The 24,682-nt window shown below is 33.4% G+C and overlaps 1 protein-coding gene across 16 annotated transcripts in view; it reads right to left on the reverse strand.

Moving 5' to 3' along the window:
* Positions 1-24,682, reverse strand: part of CNBD1 (cyclic nucleotide binding domain containing 1) — a 531,858-nt gene that overhangs the window by 227,298 nt on the left and 279,878 nt on the right. For 15 of the 16 annotated variants that reach the window (XR_012019914.1, XM_072804016.1, XM_072804017.1 and 12 more), the window contains one exon: positions 20,124-20,311. Coding sequence is in view for 15 of the 16 variants with exons in the window: in XM_072804016.1 (XP_072660117.1) it covers positions 20,124-20,311 (188 nt within the window). In the remaining variant the exon portion in view is untranslated. The remainder of the gene's footprint in view (positions 1-20,123; positions 20,312-24,682) is intronic. The other variant, XM_072804012.1, reaches the window with a different exon arrangement.

Consider the following 24,682-nt stretch of genomic DNA (forward strand, 5'->3'; position numbering starts at 1 on the left):
GTTATTTATCATGTGGAAACAACCATTTATCAATATCTCTGAAGTTACCCCAAATTTTCTCCAAATATCTGATAAAATCTGAATTGTATTGGACAGTATGAGTAAGACTCTCATGGCTCGATTGCTCTCAGCTAAGAAAGATACACTGTGCTGATAACACAGATTAGAAATACTTTGCAGTTAGGAGACTGAAAAGTTGGGATTTAATAGTACAGTGATTAATTCACTCAAAATATTTTCACTCTAAATTAAAGATACATACATACTGACAGCAAATTGGTTTTAACAAACTCTGACCCCCACAGCCCTTATCACCTACTTCTCACTCACACTGACTAGCCAACAATTGATATAAGCCAACAAAGAAGATTTTAAGGAATAGATTAATTTCCATAAAACATAAAAATTAATGTAAATATCAACAATTAAATTTATGCAGCAATTATATTACGTATATGTGCTCATTATCTTTGGTTATCCAATATATACAATTACAAAGGGAGGCAGAACCATTGCCTTTTCTTATTTTAACAAGGATGTAAGTGGTATAATTATAGTTCCCCAAATTATTGCAAATAAATATCATTTTGTTTTCTTTATGCATGGGTACTGGTATCATATTATTTAATTATTTGATTTGTACAGGCACAAGCTATGAATTTAATCACTGCATTTCATGCTCTTATATTATTCCTGGGCCACAGTAGTGATCACATGATTATTCTTCCTTCTTCATGTACCAGATACCATGCTAGATACTTCTGTTATTATTCTTTTCAAAACTATACCACATATGAGTTTTTGTATACAATGCTATTGTGAGTATAAGTCAATGTCCATAATTTCCAGTAGTGTCCAAGTATGAATCCCTTAATCCTAAAATACTCTACTCTCCCACCTATTTTTCTAGCCCTATCTCCAAATTATTCCCTTAGATGGATTTATCATTCTAGTTAATTCATTATCAACAATATTTGGTCACGATATCTTTTGAATTCTGACTTAGTTTTCCTAACAGCCCTTTATCGCCATAGAAAACGCCTCCTTTCATATGCTATTTCAATCCATTTTATTTAATTTTTTATAGATTTTATTTATTCATGAGAGACATGGAGAGAGAGGAAGAGACACAGGCAGAAGGAGAAGCAGGCTGTCTGTGGGGAGCCTAATGCAGGATTCGATCCCAGGATGCCAGGATCACAACCTGAGTCAAAGGTAGATGCTCAACCACTGGGTCACTCAGGTGTCCCTATGTCTATCCATTTTAAATTTAACTTTTTCAATCTATCTTTTTTATCTATTGCCTGCCAAAAGCTACTACTCTTTCCTTATGCTTGAATAATTAATTGCTGCCTACAAAGTTCATTCGGCAATTGATATATATTGCTAATGTATAATAATCAAAACAAGATTTATTGAGCCTTTATTGGGTTAAGCACTTTCATGAATCATCTTATTTCAGCCTCAAACAGCACCACTTGGAAGATATTGTTAGTAGTATTACTACCATTAAATTTATCTTAGAAATAAAGAAACAGGGGCACCTGGAGGGCTCAGTGGGTTGAGAAATGGACTCTTGGTTTCGTCTCAGGTCAGGATCTCAGGGTTGTGAGATTGAGCCCCTCTTTGGGCCCTGTGCTCAGCATGGAGCCTACTTGGGACTCTATGTCCTTCTCCTTCTGCCCCTCCCCAGTGCTCCTACGTGTGTGTGTGCTTTCTCTCTCTAAAATAAATAGATAAATCTTTAGAAAGAAGGAAGGACGGAAGGACGGAAGGAAAGAAAGAAAGAAAGAAAAAAGAAGAAAGAAAGAAAGAAAGAAAGAAAGAAAGAAAGAAAGAAAGAAAGAAAGAAAGAGAAAGAAAGGGGAAAGAGAGAGAGAGAAAGAGAGAAAGAAAGAGAGAAAGAAAGGAGGGAGCTTTGGAAAAATTAAGGACCATATCCAAAAGGTCAAACAGTCAGTAAATAACAGACCCAGGCTTCAAGCCTAGAACTATCTCACACTATCTACCCTTTTATCCTCACTTTTATTATTTCAAATTGCACTTCGTATTTTCCTTAATCTCTACCTCCTCTCTCTTATAAGTATAGTTTCATATATATATATATATATATATATATATATATATATATATATATATATATAAAATAATGGTATGGATGTATTACATTCTGGGTGTTCTATACATTCCTTTAGCATATAAGTATCTACAACATAAAAATGTACACTTCAGGGGATCCCTGGGTGGCTCAGCGGTTTGGTGCCTGCCTTTGGCCCAGGGCGCGATCCTGGAGTCCGGGGATCGAGTCCCACGACGGGTTCCCTGCATGGAGCCTGCTTCTCCCTCTGCCTGTGCCTCTGCCTCTCTCTCTCTCTCTCTCTCTCTCTCTCATAAATAACTAAATAACTAAATAAATCTTTTAAAAAATGTACACTTCTACTTGGTAAGTAGTGCGATGAAATTTTGGAGATTGTGACAAAGCTAGATAGCTACAACAAAACTAAATCCTGGAAAGAAAGCATTGATGGTTACACACAATTACCATGTTAAACAGGATCCAAAAATGGGTTAAGATTATGAATTAGCCAGATACCCCAATCGGAAAACTGACTAAGCTTCTTTATAACCTAATAAATGAATGAAAGTAAGTAAATTCTAATGAATTAACCAGGGAAATGAGAAGGGACATGCTGTGCACCTGATTTGGTGGATAGGGGAGCATAGACACGAAGAGCTGTGAAGTAGGTATTATTATTATTCCCATTTTATAGGTGAAGCAATTAAGTTTTAAGTAATTTGTCCAAAATAGACAAGTAAGTGGCCAAAAAAGGAAAATTTATTTTAAAAAGCTGGTTTTTAAAAGCTGTGCTATATTACTGCTACTATGACATAAAGCTGTACTGCCATACACGCCAGCAGTGGCAAAACAAAAAAAATAAAATTCAGTTAAACGAGCTCAGTACAATTAAACATGGCCATCCAAACCACCAAAATGGTTTAAGCTATTACCTTACAACTAAAAGATCTAATACCATATAAAAATGTATGCTAAAGATGAGCATTCATGTATCTGCAAAGATATATTTATTTTTGTTATCTTAATATTAAGTGATACTAGCTTCTGAAACCAGTACGTTTATTTAGAAGTCCAAAAGTCATTTTAGTCCACCTTTAGCCAAAATTTTGATACAGCATTCTCAATCTCTGCAACACAGAACAAAGAAGCAGGATTTCTCCTTGGTGCTATTTCATAGTTCCCGTTGGTCACTGTGCATGCACATTTGTCACTCAATGACCTGAAACTCTGATTTAAAAACTTACTCTAGGAACACCTGAGTGGCTCAGCAGTTGAGCTTCTGCCTTTGGCTCAGGTAGGGATCCCAAGATCCTGGGATTGAGTCCCACATCTGGCTCCCTGCGGGGAACCTATCTCTCCCTCTGCCTATGTCTCTACCTCTCTCTCTCTCTCTCTCTCTCTCTGTGTGTGTGTGTGTGTGTGTCTCAGGAATAAATAAATAAAAATATTTTTAAAATAAAAATTTACTCTAAGAATTACATCTACTTATTCTATTTTAAAATTCCACTCAAGAAATCAACATGTTTGCTTAGAAGACAGGAACCCTAGGTGATTGAATAATAGTCTGGGCTTAAAAATCAACAAACTAGGGTTCCATTTCAATCTGAGTATTGACTGTGTGACCTGAGACAAATAACTAAAATCTTAGTTTCCTCAATGATAATAAATATATGTCTCATAGAGTTGCTATGAGGATTTCACTTTATGAAAGTCTTAATTTAGCCTTAACTTAGTGTATGTACATAGTAGATACTCATTAAATAACAGTTGCTATTATAATTCAGCATCTTTCCCATCACTGCTTTCATCATCAGACTTACGATTGGAGTATTAATTGTTTCTACTTCCAACTCTCACCTAGCAAAGCAGTCAAGCCAATTCATATATTTATAAGTTTATATTTAGAAATATAAACAACAAAATATTAGGTTCTATTTTCAACACTATTATTTTTAAGCCTGTACTTTAAAACATTACAACTTCTTTGGGCAACTATTTACCAGTTTTATGAAAAGTTAAGTATTTATTTTATCCATCAACCAATAATTTCATTCCTACGTATTTATCCAAGAGAAATAAAAACATTTGGCACAAAAAACTTTGTACCTGATAATTGTTGCTTTGGAAATAACTCAGATGTCTATAAGTAGAATAATAGATAAATAAGTTGTGGTATATTCATATAACTGAATACTATTAAGCAACCAAATGGAGACAGGCAACATCCTGACACTCTTAAGATCTAGACTTGTATTTCAAACTGTCAACACACCTTTCCACTTGGATATATTTTTGCATCTCAAAATAGTGAATCTAAAACACCAAATTAGGGGATCCCTGAGTGGCTCAGTGGTTAAGCGCCTGCCTTTGGCCAGGGCATTATTCTGGAGTCCCAGGATCAAGTCCCATGTCCCATGTGCCATGTTGGTCTCCCTGCGTGGAGCCTGCTTCTCCCTCTGCCTGTGTCTGTGCCTCTCTCTCTCTCTCTCTGTGTCTCTCATGAATAAATAAATAAAATCTTTAAAAAAAAGTTCTTTAAAAAAATTAAAAAATAAAACACCAAATTAGAACTCTACATTTTCTCTCTTAAATCCTCTCTACCTCAGTCTTCTCAATCCCAATAAATGATATTAACATTCACCAATTTCTCTAAAATTCTAGAAATGATCACTAAGTCATGTCTTTCAGTTACTTTTTGTGTCCAATCCATAAGCAAGTTCTGTCAATTTTACATACTAAATATATCCCACATCCATCTATACCTATACTTCTCTACTAAGCAACACTATCCAGACAAATAACAGTTCCACATGCACTATTACCAGAACCTTCTTACTGATTTCCCTGCTTTGCCTCCTTCACCACATTTTGCAAATCCACTATACTCTACCCACAACAGACAAAATGACTTTTTCACGTGTAAAATACACTACAATACTCCCCTGCCTTTAAAAAAAAAAAGTTAGTAAATATTTTTAAAATAACAGTTATTTTCATATTCAAATGAAGAATTAATGGAACCCAAAAGATATGATTTGATTGTTTCTTTAAAATGCTCATAAGTTGTGTTTTTGTTTTTGTTGTTTTTGTTTTTGTTTTAAGTAGTCTTCATGCCCAGCCTGGAGCCCAACAGAGGGTTTGAACTCATGATGCTGAGATCAAGACCTGAATGCTCATAACTTTTTTTAAAAGATTTTTTTTTAATTTATTTATGAGAGACAGATACAGAGAGAAGCAGAGAGAGAAGGGAGCAGGAAGCCTGATGCAGGACTTGATCCCAGGAGCCCAGGATCACGACCTGAGCCTAATCCAGATGCTTAATTGACTGAGCCATCCAGGTGCCCCACTCATAATTTTTTATTAAAAAATATAGGAGCAAAGACGGGCTTACTTCCACATAAGTCTTAACTTTTCTGTCTATTATAAATATCAATCATATATTAGTTAGGCTGTTTATTTTTAAGGCAAAATTTATTAAGGCATTCTTCAGGAAAGGGAAAGTTTAATTTTAAAAGCACATCCTGACACAGAGCAAAGTGATTAAATAATCAGGGAAGTCCGCTGGCTCTAGCATGAAAATATTAAATAACTGTGAGCAAAAATCAAATCTCTTGAAAACAACAGTAATCAAAAGACACCAGAGTATGACACAAACTGTCAGATTAATCTTTCTAAAATGTATGAAGTTAACACTCTTTTCAAGTGATTAGTATAGTTCCTTACTGTGCTTTCATCAAAGAAGAACTCTTCCAACTAGCTCTAAAGATAAACTACAGGGGCACCTCGGTGGCTCAGTGGTTGAGCGTCTGCCTTTGGCTCAAGTAGTGATCTCAGGGTCCTGGGATGAACCCTCGCACTGCGTTCTCTGCTTAGCATGGAGTCTTTTGAGACTCTTTCTCCCTCTCACACCTCTTCTCACTTTCTCTCTCTCTCTCAAATAAATAAATAAAATCTTTTTAAAATAATAAAAATAAAAGAAGAAATAGGACAGCCCAAATGCAAAATTAGTAAAAAAAAAAAAAAAAAGAATTAAAAGCAAAAACACCAATAATAATAACTGTAGGATAAAATTCAGTTCTCATAATATGCTACACATTGTTCTCAGTGCTTATATAATCTCACTTAATACAATGATCTATGAGGTCATTATTATTAGCTTAGTTTTTACAGATAAGGAAACTTAAGCAGAGAGCCTTCGTAGATTGTCTGTTTTCAGAGCTGCAATGTAGCTTGACTGCATCATTTGTGTTCTTAAAGTGGTGTTATCATGGTCACTGCATAAGGCCACACAACGTGAGGAAAACACAGATGTCCCTGGAGGCTCCTTCAATATATGTTCTATTCTACGGAATTCTATAAAATAAACAGATATTGCCTTTCTTTATTGATCTATAAACTATCTCCACTTCGAGACATAATTCAAGCTCCTTAACTCCAATGACATGTTCCTGACCACTCTAAACCACAATGAACTTTCTCTTCCTCCAAACAAGAGTTATTTACAAGCATTCCTTATGTTTTATTTCAGTAATCCTTGGTTCCATCACAATGTTGTCAAATAATAGGTGTGTGTGTTTTTGTGTGTGTGTCTGTGTGTTGATTTGTATGCCTGCTTGGAGACATGCTTACAAAAATCCATAAACAAAGCCAGATCTGTAAGAGACATGAATAGAATATCACTGTCTCAATATTAACAAGAGCAGGAGGATGAGAAAAATAAATATTTTATTATTTATAATTTTTATTATTGAGAAATACTAATTTTGTAAGAATTATCAAGGCAACAAAGCATCCAACCTGCTTAAGAATAATATGCAAGGGATCCCTGGGTGGCGCAGCGGTTTAGCGCCTGCCTTTGGCCCAGGGCGCGATCCCCTCAGACCTGGGGTCGAATCCCACGTCAGGCTCCCGGTGCATGGAGCCTGCTTCTCCCTCTGCCTGTGTCTCTGCCTCTCTCTCTCTCTCTGTGACTATCATAAATAAATAAAAATTAAAAAAAATAATAAAAAAAAGAATAATATGCAATTAGTCAAGTCAGTCATGTCTTATTTTTAGATTTAATGAACTAATTTGCTAAAGAAGAGCACAAAAAATTATCACATTAAGGGTTTGAACTTTAATTAGTTAAATTATATATATTCAAGGGAAATCTATTTTCTCCCATCTAGGATGCTATCAGGTCATCTAACAAATGCTCACAATGGGTCACAAGATACAACTATGCAAAGCTCTCATAAATAGAGAGAAAGGGCCTCAAAATGTTGATGACCATTTAAGCATCTCCCTTGGCTCCTAGGACCCTGTCACAGTTCTAGTTCTGCTCTTTTGCTGGGTTCTTTGGTGGCTCTTTTCCATCTTTCAAAGTATGGAATTAATCAAATTTGCTCCTTGAATTGAGCCCTTTCTTTTTAATACTGTTTTTTTTAAATCAGAGTCATTATTTATTTTTGTGGTTTGCATATCACGTGTCGTTGTAGATAATTCCAAAATCTACATCTGTAGTCTTTTCAAGATTGTGTCATAAACCCACCACAACTCTTAACACACACAAAAAAATCTTACAGAGTACAAATACTTGATAAAACTAGTCAATTTAACTGTGAATCTGTAGCATCAGGGAAAAAATACCTTTCCTTTTAATAGCTAACTGGTTGTAACTAAATTTTTATGTAGCAAATGCACACAGTAAAGAGCTACATTTCAATATCTTAGCTTTTGCCAAATTGTAGTGGGTTTCAAGAAAAAAATAAAATTACATGTAAATTTTCTGTGGAAATAAGTGAATAAAAAAATATGTCCTTACATTCTATGTATTATGTGTATTCTATGTGTATATATATATATATATATAGAATATATCATACTATATATACGTAATAGGATATATAATTATATAATATGTATCAAATATAATAGGATATATATGATTACATCATATATAATAATTAGAACATTTGCTTTTTTCTATGTGTTGTGGATAAGCACATATTTAATTGCATATAAATTATATCACACATATATATACATATATAAATAAAATGGGATATTGTAGGTATACCAATGAATATTAAATGCAATTTTTCTAATTATCCCAGAAAGTTAAACTTATATTTATATAAATTTAAATTGTATATAATAAAATTTATTTCTATAAAGGCTAGGGAGATAATAGATACTTATGTCACAGTGCTTGTTGGAGTTTTCCTATTTCCTAAAGTGACTTTTTTCCTGTTGTTTCAGAGTGACAGGGACTAAAGTTTGGAGAACTCGCACAGAGATTCAGAGATTGTAAAATCAGTTTTGTGAACTTTAGCTCATTTCCTAACTCAAGAGATTGTAAGCTGAGATCAGGAAACTGAGAACAAAGCTTGTTCAGTAAGAGTTTGTCAGAGTCTTCTCCCTTCTGTCCCTTTCCTTTCTCCCAGAGGCTCAAAGTGAGGAGCTAGGAATTTGAGAGAATAAGTGTGTGACTCTACCTGTCCCATCAGCCAGGTACGTTCACAAAAGGTAACCAGTGTGGGACTGCCCAGAGAAAGGAGTGAAGCTGGAGAATTCCCAGAAAATGTGAACCCCCAAAAGAAAGACCAGTGGTCTTCTAACTGCCCAAAGCCTTGGATGAAGGATATAGTATTAAATAATCCCCTAGAGGAGATAGCACCCTTCTAGGGTGTTACAGGGAAAAGAATACATAAAGCACTGCATCTAGACATCAAATCACAAAAGATAACCAAAGACTTTTACTTCTAATATCCACCCTCCCTTCCTTCTTGATCTTGGCTGCAAAGAGTCAGAAAAAGCCGCTAGTTAGTTGAATAGGATTCATAGTAAGAAAAGAGGAATGAATAACCCCTTTCTCCACTGCAGAATTATGGCACAATAAGGCACAAGCTGGGCTGTCAAGCATGACAGTTAGAAATTTTGATATGAAGACAGCTCTAGGAATTATAATATCTAAAAAAATGAGATTATTTGTTAATACATAGGATCTGACTGAGATTTTATCCAGAGAACAGGAAAGAATAATGCTACATAGCTTGTTTAAAAACTTAGGTATGAATAAGAAATAAAGCTATTTTATAATTTTACTCTACTGTGTCCAACTTATTCAATACATATTTTTAAACAAATGATTTTCTTTACATATGATTTCAAATGTGTTTTTTATTCTTAAAAGAAAACTTCTGCTAATAAACTGGAAATTTCTTTTAATAATTACTGAGGATCTTCAACTTAAGTATTTGCTTTTATAATGTTGCTAAATGTTATGTTATAATGTCAAAAATACATTTTAATAAAAGACAGGACATAGCAAAATACATATTTATATATTAAATACAAAAGTTTATAAAGTTTAAAATATTGTTATGATTGCATGTGTGAGGATGTGTGTGTTACCATGCCATACTGAGATGACTCTAAAGAAATCTGATTTTCTTTATGATTGCTATTTGAAAAATTGTGAGGTTAATTAGAAAAGATAAAATAAATTTTAAAAATTAAAACTACTTAGAATCATTAAGCTGATGATCTTGTAAAGGAAAATATATTTTTTCTCTCCTTTACTTACATAAAACACTATAATAGAAAAGTGTTTTTGTTTTAATGTACGAATCAATGTCCAGAAAAGCAAAAACAAAAATTCTTGCTGTATATTTGTGTCACACTAATTTTTTGAGCCCAGTTTACATTGATAGTAGGGAGGAAATACAGCAGTTTGTATCTTAAGAAAAATGAATCTGATCTTTAGACTGTATTTTTTCACCTATGTTCATTATACTCAGATAGTGCCCACTTGTTTATAAAACCATTAGAAGTTTAAATTAGAAGAGTAAAGATAGTATTTTTTTTCTTCTTTGTTCTTTGGTTGTCTGATACAACACAATAAAAAAGAAAATAATAGCAAAGAAGCCAAATAGATGGAAGGAAAAAATATTTTTCTTTTATTTGAGAAAATCACAAAAACTCCTTAGCACAAATCTTTGAGAGTCATACCATTTTTATTTTTTAAAGTCCCATTAAATAAATAAACAAAAAGTTCAACAACAAAACTTAGGCATAGTGCAACATGTCTTAAAACTCACATTTCTTACAGGAGACAATGGCAAGGAAAATTGTCCTTGGCAATTATATCCTTGTTGGCAAGGATTATTTAAATTTTTAACAATCTGAAATAAATTTTAGTTAATAATCATATACTTGTTCCTTAGCAGACTTAAATGAAAGCCTCAGGGTTGCTGACAGCTAAGAAATTTGTCTGCCTTTATTTCTATTCTATATTTTCAAAATATTCTATCAGAAGTAGGGGGGAAAAGGACTCTAGAGCTGTGAACTGCCTGTCAGCCAGTTTGCAATAAAAATCCATGACTGTAGTACTGATAGCACTGCTAGTCCCTGGCATACTGTAGTACTACAACTGATAAAATTTTAATGGTATTGAACAGGAATGGAGTGTTGGCAGAAAAGAATGCACTGAAAATTACAATACCTCAGACCTTTGAGATGTTGGAGGATGAATAATTATAAGAATCACAGAATAGAATGCCTATTGCTTGGTGATATCAGTACATTGGAGAAAGACAGAGAAGGTTGAAGAAAATCAATCATCAGCTTAAGGTGAAGTAAGCAATCCAAGGGCTCCATAGCAGCATATAAATGAAATCTCCTCTTCTATAGTTGGAAGACAGAAAAAGCTGAGTACTGGGCCTAGTATTTAATTATAAGAATAGTGTAGCTCAAGATAAAGTTGCATTCACAGCCCCAGCAAGTATTCTGCTGAACCCTAAAACTTGGGTAAATGACTTTAAAACCTGAATACATTAAGTGTCACAATGGCCATCTGTTACATGAGAAAATGGAGATGGAGAATGTGTTTAAAAATGTAGTTTTCACCTAGATCTGGTTCACAGTAACTCCACGGGGTCCACAGACCTACCTCATGGCAATTTCCATAGGCCTTAAATGTATGATTTGAGTGGAGACTTACCTTACATTGGTTTCTTGGCCTTAGTGGTCAGAGCACTTATTAAGGAAGATCCTCTGAGGAGGATACAAAAAGCCTTCTTAAAGAAATAATGACTAAAAACTTCCCAAGCATGAAGAAGGAAACAGACATTAAGATTTGAGAAGCCCAAAGATTCCAAGTAGGCTGAATATAAAGAGGCCTACATCAAGACATATTATGATTAAATTTTCAAGTCAAAGACAAAGATAGTTTTGAAAGCAGCAAGAGAAAGGTAATTTATCACACTAGGAATTATCAGTGGATTTTTAGTAGAAACCTCACAGGCCAGGAAAGAATAGAATGATATATTTGAGGTACCAAAAGAAAGAAAATTGCCAAAGACTATATCAGAACTATCCTTTAAAATGAAAGACTTTCTCAGACAATGAAAACTGAGGAAGTTCATCACCACTAGATGGGCCTTAGAAGAACAGCTGAAGAGATTTCTTCAAATTGAAACAAAAGCATACTAAACAGTAATGTAAAAGCACATGGAAACACAACTTTGACTGGTAAAGGTAAATATGCAATCAAATATAGAATAATGCAGTATGGTAATGGTGGTACATAAATTTATTCAAATCATAATAAAAAAAAGTTAGAAAACAGATATTAAGAATAACTATAACCACAAAAACTGTTAAAGGATATACAATATAAGAAGAAGTAAACTCTGGCTACAAGTACACAAGGAAGGGTAAAGTAGAGAGATTTTGTATGTGATTGAAGTTGTTATCAATTTAAGAAATGTAATCACAAGATATTTAGTGATACACAAAAGATAAAGAGAAAAGAATCAAAGCAAATCTCTATAAAAATGTCACCAAGTAACAAAGGATGACAAGAGAGCAAATAACTACCAACAGAAAGATAATAATTAACAAAATGACAATAGTAAATTCATGTTTATTGTTAATCATTTTAATTTTTATGTATCAAACTCTGCAATAAAAAGACATAGAGTGGCTGAAGAGATCAAAATAAAACAAGAACCAGTAATATACTGTATGGATTACTGGTAAGAGATTTACTTTAGATTTAAGGACACAGATAATAATAGACTTCAATAGCCCACATTAAAAAGTGGATAAAGCAATGAAACGCCGGGACACCTGCACTCCGATGTTTCTAGCAGCAATGGCCACGATAGCCAAACTGTGGAAGGAGCCTCGGTGTCCAACGAAAGATGAATGGATAAAGAAGATGTGGTTTATGTATACAATGGAATATTACTCAGCTATTAGAAATGACAAATACCCACCATTTGCTTCAACGTGGATGGAACTGGAGGGTATTATGCTGAGTGAAGTAAGTCAGTCGGAGAAGGACAAACATTATATGTTCTCATTCATTTGGGGAATATAAATAATAGTGAAAGGGAAAATAAGGGAAGGGAGAAGAAATGTGTGGGAAATATCAGAAACGGAGACAGAACGTAAAGACTGCTAACTCTGGGAAACGAACTAGGGGTGGTAGAAGGGGAGGAGGGTGGGGGGTGGGAGTGAATGGGTGACGGGCACTGGGTGTTATTCTGTATGTTAGTAAATTGAACACCAATAAAAAAAATAAATAAATAAATAAAAAGTGGATAAAGCATTCACAGAGAAAATCAACAAAGTGCTGACCTGAACACTAAAGACCAAATGGACCTAACAGACCTATTAGGGAACCTTCCACCCAATAGCAGAATATATAGTCTTCTCAAAACACAAGGAATATTCTCCAGGATAGATCACATGTTAGGTCACAAAACATCTTAATAAATTTAAGATCAAAATCATCCCAAACATATATTTCAACAACAATAAAATGAAACTGGAAATCAATAACTATAAGGAGAGGGGAAAATTCACAAATATGTAGAAACTAAAAAGCATACATTTAAATGCAATTTTAAAAATATATCAAGACAAACCAAAAAAAGCACCACATACCAAACTTATGCTATGTAGTAAAAGTAGTCCTAAAAGGAATACTTATAGTGATAAATGCTTATATTTAAAAAGATTTCAAAATAATTTCATACCCTAATGAACTAGAAAAAGAATAAATTGAGCCCAAAGTTAGCAGAAGGTAGAAAATAATGAATATTAGAGCAGAAATAAACCAAATAGAGAATGAAAAACAATTTAAAAAACAATAATACTAAGAGTTTTTTTTAAAAGGATAAAATTGATAAACTCTTAGTCTAAGAAAAACGAGAATCTTTAAATATATAAAATCAAAAATGAAAGAGGAAAGATTAAAACCTACGGCTGAGAAATAAAAAGCATTATTAAAGATTAATATGAACTGTTTCATGCCAATAAATTGGATAGCCAAGAAAAAAGGATTTGTTTTTAGAAATATATATCTTACTAAAAGTAAATCAAATGAATAGAAGACTGAGAAGATGTATAACAAATAAGGAGACTGAAACAGTAATCAAAAATCTCCCAGCTATGAAAAGCCCAGGACAGAATGAATTCACAACTGAATTATGCCAAACATTCAAAAAAGAATCGATACCAATCTTTCTTAAATTCTTCCAAAAACTAGAAAAGAGATCACTTAAACTCATTAAATGAGGCCAACTTCAGCCTAATATCAAAGCCAGACAAAAACACCTTTAGGAAAGAAAACTAAAGGCCAATATCCCTTTAGAGGAACGCAAATGTAAAAACAAAAACAAGCTAAATAAAATATTAATGAAATAAATTCAACAGCACACTAAAAGGATTATACACCATAACCAAGTGGGATCTATTCCTGCAATGCAAGGATAGCTCAAGATTTGTAGATTACACAATGTGATTCACCACAGTAGAATTAAAGGGGGGGGGGGGAGAATTAAAGGGAAAAACTGCATGATACTCTTAACAGATATAGGAAAAGCATTTGACAAAATTCAACATCCACTCATGTTAAACACTAAGCTATAGAAAGAATAGCCATAGCTATAGAAGGAATGTACCTCAACAAAATAAAGGCCATATACAAAATGCTAATAGCTAACAGTATAAGCAATGAAGGAAAAACTGAAAGATTTTCCTTTAAGATCAGTCCAAAGCAAGAATATCCATTCTTGCCACTTCTGTTCAACATAGTACTGAATTCCTAGACAGAGAAATTGGATGGAAGGAAAAGAGGAGGAGGAGGAGGAGGAGGAGGAGGAGAAGGAGAAGAAGAAAGCATCACCAGCACAACCACCACCACCACCAATGATGACAAGTGGAAGAGGGAGGGAGAGGAGAGATAGAAAGAAAGAAAGAAAAAAAGACATCCAAATAGGAAAGAAGGAAGAGAAATTATGTTTGCAGATGGTAAAGTCTTAGGTATACAAAACCCCAAAATTCTACCAAAAAAACTGTTAGAAATAATAAATGAATTCAGGAAAGTTGCAGAATACCAAATCAACATAAAAAAATCAGTGGCTTTTCTATACATGAGGAACAAACTATACAAAAAGAAATTGAGAAAACAATGTTATTGACAAGAACAACAAAAAGAATTAAATACTTAGGAATAAACTTAACCAAAGAGGTAAAAGACATATACACTAAAAATTAGAAAACATTGATGAAGGAAATGAAAGAAGACACAGATAAATAGAAAGAAACATCTTGTGTTCATAAGACAAAAAGTTATTATAAACTGTCCAAAGCAAATTCAACAACACAGTTAAAGGTATACAACATAGCAAGGGGGAATTATGTCTTAAATACAAGGATGCTTTAACATAAACAAATCAAATGTGATACAACAGACTTACAGAATGGAAGATAAAAATCATATCATCTCAATATATATTTTTTAAAAAGCATTTGACAAAATACATGATAAATTCATAATAAAAACCCTCAACAAACTGGGTATAGAAGGATCATGCCTCAACATAATAAAGGCCATAAACACAAAAAACCCACAGCTAACATTATATCAATAATAAAATGTTAAAAGCCTTTCCTTTAAGATCAGGAACAAGACAAGTGTGCCACTTGCACTGCTATTACTCATCACAGTGTTGGAATTCCCAGCAAGAATAATTAGTCAAGAGAAAGAAATACAAGGCCTCCAAATCAGGAAGCAGCAAAATTTTCATTATTTGCAGATGATATGACCTTATATACAGAAAATTCTAACGACTCCACCAAAAACTGTTAGAATTAATAAATGAGTTCAGTAAAGATGCAGAATACAAAAATTAACATACAGAAATATGTGGCATTTCTTTACATTAATAATGAACTATGCAACTAATAACAACAGAGAAATTAAGAAAATAAGCCCATTTACAATTGCATCACAAAGAATAAAATATATAAAAGTAAATTTGACCAAGGAGGTGAAAGACTTGTACTGAAAACTATAAGTCATCAATGAAAGAAATTAAAGGAGGCATAATAAATGGAAAGATATTCTGTGCTCATGGATTGGAAGAATCAATATTTTTTCAAATCTCCATGTTACCCAGAGCAATCTGCAGATTCAATATAATCTCTATCAAAATTCCAATGGCATTTTTCACAGAAATATAACAATCCTAAAATTTGTGTGAAACCACAGAAGACTACAAATAGCCAAAGCAATCCTGAGAAAGAAAACAGCTAGAGTCACCATACTTCCTGCTTTCAAACCATATTATAAAGTTATAGTAATCATATGGTATGATACTGGCTTAAAAATAGACACATGGGCCAATGGAACAGAATAGAGAGCTGAGAAATAGACTCTCATATAGTCAACTAATATTTGACAAAATCATCCAGAAATTTAGTGAGGGAAACAATAGTTTGTTTTTTTTTTTTTAACATATAGGGCTGGGAAAACTGAATAAACACATAAAAAATGAAATCGGACGCTTACATCATCCACAAAAATTAACTTGAAATACATTAAAAGACTTACAGTTAGGATCTGATACCTTAAAACTCCTAGAAGAAAACACAGGGAATAAAGATTCTTGACATTGATCTTTACAATCATTTTGGATACAATACCATTTGGATACAATACCCAAACCAAATGCAACAAAAGTGAAAATCAACAAGTGGGACTATATCAAAACTAAAAAGCTTCGGAACAGCAAAAGAAACAACAAAATGAAAGACAATACATATAATGAGAGAAAATATTTGCAAACGATATATCAGATAATGGGTTAATATCCAAAATATAGGGGATCCCTGGGTGGCTCAGTGATTTAGTGCCTGCCTTTGGCCCAGGGCGCGATCCTGGAGTCCCGGGATCGAGTCCCACGTCAGGCTCCCGGCATGGAGCCTGCTTCTCCCTCCTCCTGTGTCTCTGCCTCTCTCTCTCTCTCTCTCTCTCTCTCTCTCTCTCATAAATAAATAAATCTTTTAAAAAATAAATAAAAATTAAAAAAACTTTTAAAAAATATATCCAAAATATATAAGGAACTCCTACAACTCTAAAACAACTAAACACAATCTTATGTAAAAATGGGCAGAAGAACTAAATAGATGTTTTACCAAAGAAGACAACCAAATGGCTAATATATACAGAAAAGATGCTCATAGTATCTACTCATCAGGGAAATGCAAATCAAAGCCACAATGGGAAATCATGCATTCTAACAGAATGGCTATCCTCAAGAAGTTAAGAGATAACATGTGTTAGTGAGGATGTGGAGAAAAATAAACCCTTATAGAATGTTGGTGGTAATATAAACTGGTTCAGCCAATATGGAAAGCAGTATGGTATTCCTTAAAACAGTTAAAAATAGAACTACTATATAATCCAGTAATTCCACTTCTGGGTATATATCCAAAAGAAATGAAAACAAGATATTGAGAAGATATCTGCTCCTCCATGTTTACTATAGGATTATTCACAAGGCCCAAGATATAGAAACAATCTAAGTGTCTGTCAATGGGTGAATAGGAAAGAAGATATGTTATATATACAATAGAATATTATTCAGCCATGAGAAAGAAGAAAATACTGTCATTTGTGACAACACAGATGGACCTTGAGGGCATTATGCTAAGTGAGATAAGTCAAAGACAAATATTGTATGATATCACTTATATGTGAAATTTTAAAAAGCCAAACTAGAAGAACAAGGCATTACACTTCTTGATTTCAAACTATATTATAAAACTACGCTGATCAAAACAGAACACTACTGGCATAAAGGCAGACATGAAGACCAGTGGAATAGAATAGAGAGCCCAGAAAAAAATCCATACAGTTATGGTTACTAATCTTCCACAAGAGTACCAAGAAACATACTGATTAAAGGATAGTCTCATAAATAAATGATGTTGGGAAAACTAGATATACATATGCAGAGCAATAAATGTGGACTCATCTCGCACCACATACAAAAACCATCTCAAAATGGGTTAAAGTTTTAAAGATTAGACCTGAAACCATAAAACTCTTAGAAGAAAACAAAAGTTTTTTGATATTATTCTAGGCAATGATTTTTTGGATATGACACCCAAAGCACAAAAAACAAAAGGAAAAATAGACAAGTGAGATTGCATCAAACCTAAACGCTTCTGCAGAGCAGAAGAAACAGTTGACCAAGTGAAAGGCAACCTACAGAATAGGATAAAATATTTGTAAACCATTTATCTGAATGAGGTTAATATATATCCAAAATATATAAGAAACACAACTCAATAGGAAAGAAACAAAGAACTCACATTATGAGAAAAGAACCTAAATAATCGTCTCTCTAAAGAAGATATATAAATGACCAACATGTATATGAAAAAGTGCTCAACATGTCTAATCATCAGGAAAATGCAAGTCAAAACCACAGTGAATTATCACTATATACCTGCTACAATGGCTATCATCAAAAAGATAAAAGGTAAGTGTTGACAAAGATGTGGAGGAAAGAGAATCCTTGTAAATTGTAGAAATGTAAATTAGTACAGAAATTAGTATAGAGTTTCCCCCCAAAACTTAGAACTACCATGTAATCCAGCAATCTCACTTCTGTGTAGACAATTAAAGAAAAAAAACTCTCCAGGAAATATCAGCATTTCCATGCTCTTTGCAGCATTAGTTACAATAGCCAACATATGGAAACAATTTAAATGTTTATCCACTGATGCATGGATAAAGAAAATGCCAATTGCTACAACATGGATGAACCTGAAGGACAGTATGTTAAGTGAAATAAACCAGACATAGAAAAACAAATATTGTATGATCTCACTTACATGTGTAATCTAAAATAGTCAAAATCATAGAGGCAGAGAGTAAAATGTTGGTTACCAGGGGTTGGGGTAGAGGACATGAAGAGAAATTGCTCAAAGCTTCAGTTATGAAAGGTGAGTAAATCCTAGAGATCTAATTTAAGGCATGGTGACTAAAGTCAACAATACTGTACCATTTTCTCATCACAAAAAGATTATAACTATGTGAGATGATGAATATGGTAATTCGCTTGATTGTGGTGATAATTTTACCTTATTTACATTTAAGATGTACACCTTAAATATATACAATTTTTATTTTTCAATTATACTTCAATAAAACTGGAGAAAAAATACTATATCGCAGGAAGAATGACAGATGGGTGCCACCTTTATAGACCTACTGTAGAATTCAGAGGTGGCGGTCCTATCACATTCCCATTTTAATTCATGAGTTTTGCCTTCGTCAAACAAATAGATCCTGTAAGAATGGAGTTAACTACTACAAAGTGGACCAAGTAGCCTTATTCCACAGTTGATATGCCAGTGTGGAATTTTTTTTCGAAAGCATATTGAATGGCATCAGGTATATGGTATGTGGCCATTGAGTGGCAAATGTATTCTTTTTCATCTCTACCAAGAAATATCAGAAACTGGGCAGCCCGGGTGGCTCAGCGGTTTAGCGCCACCTTCAGGGCATGATCCTGGAGACCCAGGATCAAGTCCCATGTCAGGCTCCCTGCATGGAGCCTGCTTCTCCCTCTGCCTGTGTCTATGCCTCTGTGTGTGTGTGTCTCTCATGAATAAATAAATAAAATCTTTAAAGAAAGAATAATCAGAAACATTACCCATTTATGTGTGATCAATAACAATATACTTTTACATTTATGTCTAATTTTTTATCTTTGTCTTTCTTTCTTAGTTTTATCTATTCTCATTCTTTTTGAACCTGACTTCAATCCATAGTGAAAAATAATTTGGCTTTAACTGGCTTCATTGGCTCTTTTCTACTCCGAACATCTTGACCTCTCTAAATCTAAAATTGGCTTTTTAAGCTACAATTCTAGTCAAACCACATTTGATCCCTATGGAGAGTATCCAGAGATCCAGAAAGATATTGAACTTTAATTTTTTGACCACCTGATAGTCTCAAAATAATACATACAAGCAGGGGATTTTCTTCAAGTAAGACTTTTCAAATGTAATGGAATCAAACTCTTGATCGCCTTAGCATTTGCTCTTCAGATAAACAGGATAAGCATGCATTCTTGACTTTATTAAAAGACCTTTCATAATCTGTCCTCTGTCTCTTTCTCCTCAAATCACCTGTTCTGTCTCCCTTATCCCTCTTGGATATGACACCAAAAGCACAGGTAACAAAAGCAATAGACAAGTAAGACTGCATTAAACTAAAAAGCTTCTGTAGAACAGAAGAAAACAGTTGATCAAGTGAAAGGTAACCTACAGAATAGGAGAAAATATTTGTAAACCATATAGCTGAAAATATACCCAAAATATATAAGAAAGACAACTCAATAGGAAAGAAACAAAACTCAAATTATGAGAAAAGAATCTAAATAATCATCTTATTATTATCTCAAACTACCCTTCTTCCTCACTAGTGATCCAACCACATTGGCCTTGTCCTAGTTATCAAATATACTATATAATCCCTGCCAATGGGTTGGTATGTTGTTGAAGGCATTCCTCATTAAAATTTCTTAAACGAATTTCAAGTTCAATGTTAATAGTAAATTTTCATTTTTAAAAGATACATTATCTTAATACTTAACTCACTGAAGACATTTGGATTTACATAATCTGGAAGAGATCAAATTTTATAACAATGATACCTTATTGTTTATGGAAGAAGCAAATATTCATTTCTTACTGTTGGGTCATGTGTTTGTACCTCAGCAAGTAAAAAGTTTTTGATGCCTTCACTGACAACAAATCCTTGGAAACTCTGAGGTATAAGGGAGGCTGTTGACTCATCTTCTTCAATGAGATTACCATATGCCTTTGTTTGAAGTCGGGCGGACCCTTTCAGTATTATATAAAATCCATCATTTCCAACCACTGAAACAGAAGAAAACCAAAAAAGATATACTGTTGACTTTATTTCCCAAGCTCTTTGATATAGACATGACCACACATGTATTACACTTGCTTTGCTTTTAGTGGATTTCTTTTAGTTTATGCAATGAGGACTGTAATCTAGCACTTAGGCATTCACAACTAATTCACTCAAATAAAAAGAATAGAAAAGACATGTATCCATATTTGGAGAATTCTTTGCTGACAATTATAAATCCTCTGATAGAACTGATAGATCTAGAAAAAAAGCCATGGTAACATATTGCAATTAATAGACTTAAGACTTTGAGAAAAACAGGATCAGAAAACTCCTGAACTGCTTAAAATGTTACTTCCCTTCAAAAATGCCATTTTGATTAATTTATATAGGTAACTATATATTAATATATATAATTTATAAATATTTATATGTTATATATATAATTTTTATTTGTCTTTGCCCTGAATATAATGATGATTGCTCACAGAAGCTAGTTTGGAGAGGGAGATCACTAGGAAGAAGTGTTTTTTTCCAGTATTTCTCCTACTCCACATTATAACTCTCCACAATCTGTCATCTAATTCCAATTCTTGAAGTTTAACTATGTTCCTGTAAGTCTGGTTGGTTTATTCAGTTGTGACCATTTTGAGTGCAACTTAAATCTGTTTTAGTTCTTCTGAAGCCTGACCTTTTGAAGAAGCAGGGCATGGGAACTGGATGATGTCACTTTCTAATAGTTTACATTACTTTATAGGATTGGAGCAAATTATTCAAGTGCAGTGAAAAGAACTTTTCTTAAATTTTGCTTATTATCTTGCTATAAATAGAAATTTCACAAATTGATTTTTAGGAACAAATGCCTAAGTGATGAAAATTGCTTGCCTTATCTACTTTTTTTTTTTTCAAATGAGTGCTTTATTAGTGGGGCTTTACTGGTCAAAATCTGTACACAAGATAGTGACTTTGTCTTCTTTAAAGCAAGGGTTGTGTTTACTTGAATGCCCAAGCTTAAAATAGTTTCCTTTCTGGATAGCACAATATCACTTCTTACTAAACATCTAATCTATGTAGAAACATTGTTTTTAAATAGCTATCAAGTGAGCTATATGAGAACTATATTGTAGAAAGTTCACTATAAAGGTAAAATATAATATTTGGTCCCAGTATTGCATTCATTGTGTAATTTTGGGAGACTCAAATATTTCTAGGCTCAACTTCCAGTTGTCATGCTAAATCAAATTATGCACAAAACTGTCATGCTAAAATTGTCATGGTAATTCAAATTATCTATATGTATTAAATTTTTCTGTATTTTTTTCAATTATTCAGTGGATATAATAAATTTTTATGTGGAAATTACAGAGTTTAAATAAATTATAAATTCCAAAATCAATATAAATAACCAAATTATACCAATGAGAAGATTATTTTTAAAAATTTTGGCCAGTTTGAATTAATAACATTTTAGAGATACAGATGAAAAGATTTTTTTTAATTATGTTTGAATTAGTTAATACTTAAAACTTCATATCAAATAATATCATTTTGGAAATATTTCACCTAATATAAAATGCATAAAGCATTTTATTTAAATATCTTACATAAATCTATGTCCTTAATTTCCTTATCATCACTTGGATCATTTCTCCAGTCATACAACACAGTTCTCAGAAAGATTATCTTTAACTGGTTTGGATTACAGTATGTTTTGTGTCTTTATGTAATAAAGCTCCTAGAAATATTATCTCTCCTTTTTTCTATCCTCCTTTTTTTAAGATTTTATTTCTTCATGAGAAACACAGAGACATAGGCAGAGGGTAAAGAAGCTCACTGAGGGGAACCCAATGTGGACTCAATCCCAGGACCCCAGGATCACGACCTTAGCCAAAGATGAGCCACCACTGAGCCACCCAGGTGCCCCCTTAGAAATATTATCTCAAGCTACAAGTACTGTAATCATTTGCCTGACATTGACAAGTGTTTTTTAGCTGTTAATTTTAAATTTCATAAAATAATTGTTCAATTTACTGCTCATTTTTTTTAAGTAGGCTCCATGCCCAGGGTGGAGTCAAACATGGGGCTTGAACTAATGACCCTAAGATCAAGATCTGCGCCAAGAACAAGTCAGACACTGCAAAAAAATTTTTTCCCCAAAATTAAAAAAAAAATAGAAAAAGTATGAGAAAAAATAAATCTTCAATACAAACCATAATTTTTATAAATGCATTTATTTTGAAACAGAGAAAGAGGAGGGGTAGAGGGAGAGAGAGAAAGAAACAGAATAATTTAAATTAACAACTGAAAAAAAATAAATATTGGCAAGGATCTGAAGCAAATAGAATCCTCATACATTGTTGGTGGGAATGCAAAGTTAGTTGTTTAATTGCTTTGTAAAAAGTCTGGCAGTTTCTAATACAATGAAACATATATCTAACCTATGTTCCAGTAATCAGCTCTACGTGTTTACTTAGAAGAAGCAAAAATAGATGTTCACAAAAGGAGTATTACCAACAGCTTTAGCGTAATACCTAAAGGAGCTAAAAGCTGGAAATGGTTCAGGTATCCAATCAGAAGAAAATATATTTTAAAAATCTCTGATAGATACACACAGTGAAATACTACTCAGCCATAAAAATGAACTATTAATTCATGTGACATGAATGAATCTCAAAAATATTACAGTAATTGAAAGAAGGCTTTTACAAAAGAGTCTTTATCATTTTATTTTGTTCTAAAGTTCTAAAAGCTCCCCACAAAACTGATTTATACAAGAAGAAGGAAGGAAGGAAGGAAGGAAGGAAGGAAGGAAGGAAGGAAGGAAGGAAGGAAGGAAGGAAGGAAAGAAGGAATGGAGGGAGGGAGGAAGGAAAGAGAAGAAAGAAAACACAAGCAGTTGCCTCTGATGAGTGGGCCAGATTGGAAAGAAACATGGAAGGAAATTGGTAAAGTTCTGTATCATGATAGGGGTTTAGATTACAGTATTTGTCAAAACTCATCAAGTGATACACTTAAGGTGTATATATGCACATCATTTTATGTAAATTTTACCTTTAAAAATAAAGGACTGGAAAGAAATATTGAATTCTAGGTAAACAATGAAGTGTTTAGGAGTGAAATGTCCTCATTCTATGCACATCAGTAGAAAGGAATACGATGCAAACGTAGTGGGGGAAAACTAGGAAAAAATGTGCAACTACAAGTCGATAACATTTTTTAATCTCTTTGTCCACTGTTCCAAACATATTACATATATTAACACTTTTTATCATCTTAGCAACTGTATGACTCAGGTACTAGGAGTGTTCCAATAATACAACTGTGGAAACTGAAGGCACTGAGAAATTATACATCCAGCCCCAGCTCAGAGAGCCAGTAGTGGTGGAGCTAGTATTAAACACAACAATTACTGTGCCAGCCTGGGTAAGTCATCATAGCATCAGTGTTCTCTCCCTGCCTGCTGTTCTACTCTTTCCCTTTCTTTCAATGTATTTTATAGAACTGTGGTTTTAATTATGGTAAGGTAAGACTATATGTGTGACTTATACAGATATCATGTTTCATTTTAAGAGAAAAAAGGCACATTTGAAAGTAATATATGCTAGTTTAAAATGTTAAATAAAAAGTCAATATATGTATACCTAAGTACATATTTATGGCATAAACATTACGTAACAAAAGCAAACCTAGAAAAGGGTTTGATAGTGTAATTGTCCATAAGAAAATGAAGAGTAATTTAAACTCATCAAAAAAGACATTGTTCATTATTGAGCAAAATAACAGTGTTTGATTAGAATTGTGACTATACTTTCCCTAGATTTTCTCTATATGGTTACTGTTCTTAGATCTGTTTTTTTTTTTTAAGATTTAAGATTTCATTTATTTATTAATGAGAGACACACACAGAGAGACAGAGAGAGAGAGAGAGAGGCAGAGACACAGGCAGAGGGAGAAGCAGGCTCCATGCAGGGAGCCCGACATGGGACTCAATCCCGGGTGTCCAGGATCAGGCCCTGGACTGAAGGCAGCAATAAACTGCTGAGCCACCCGGGCTGCCCTGTTCTTAGATCTTAATGAGTGGATTGACTATTTCTTTAAAAATGGCTCATTAAAGAACAACCTTTCTATCTAGGGTTCCAAAATCCAGAAACGTAGCTTGGCCTGTTATCTAAATATACTAAACTTGTCATGAAGAGTAAGTATCACATATTGAGTATCAAATATTTGCCATGAACTATGCTCGTGCTCTAGCACTAATTCTTTTAATAATCCTAAATATCATACATCATTAATTCATTTTTCAGCTGAAGAAATTAAGGCTCAGAATAATTAAGTAATTTCTTAAAAATCACTTAAGCACCTTAACTTCTGGAGGT

This window comes from Canis lupus, chromosome 28, assembly GCF_048164855.1.
Source record: "Canis lupus baileyi chromosome 28, mCanLup2.hap1, whole genome shotgun sequence".
Classification (NCBI taxonomy): Eukaryota; Metazoa; Chordata; class Mammalia; order Carnivora; family Canidae; genus Canis; species Canis lupus.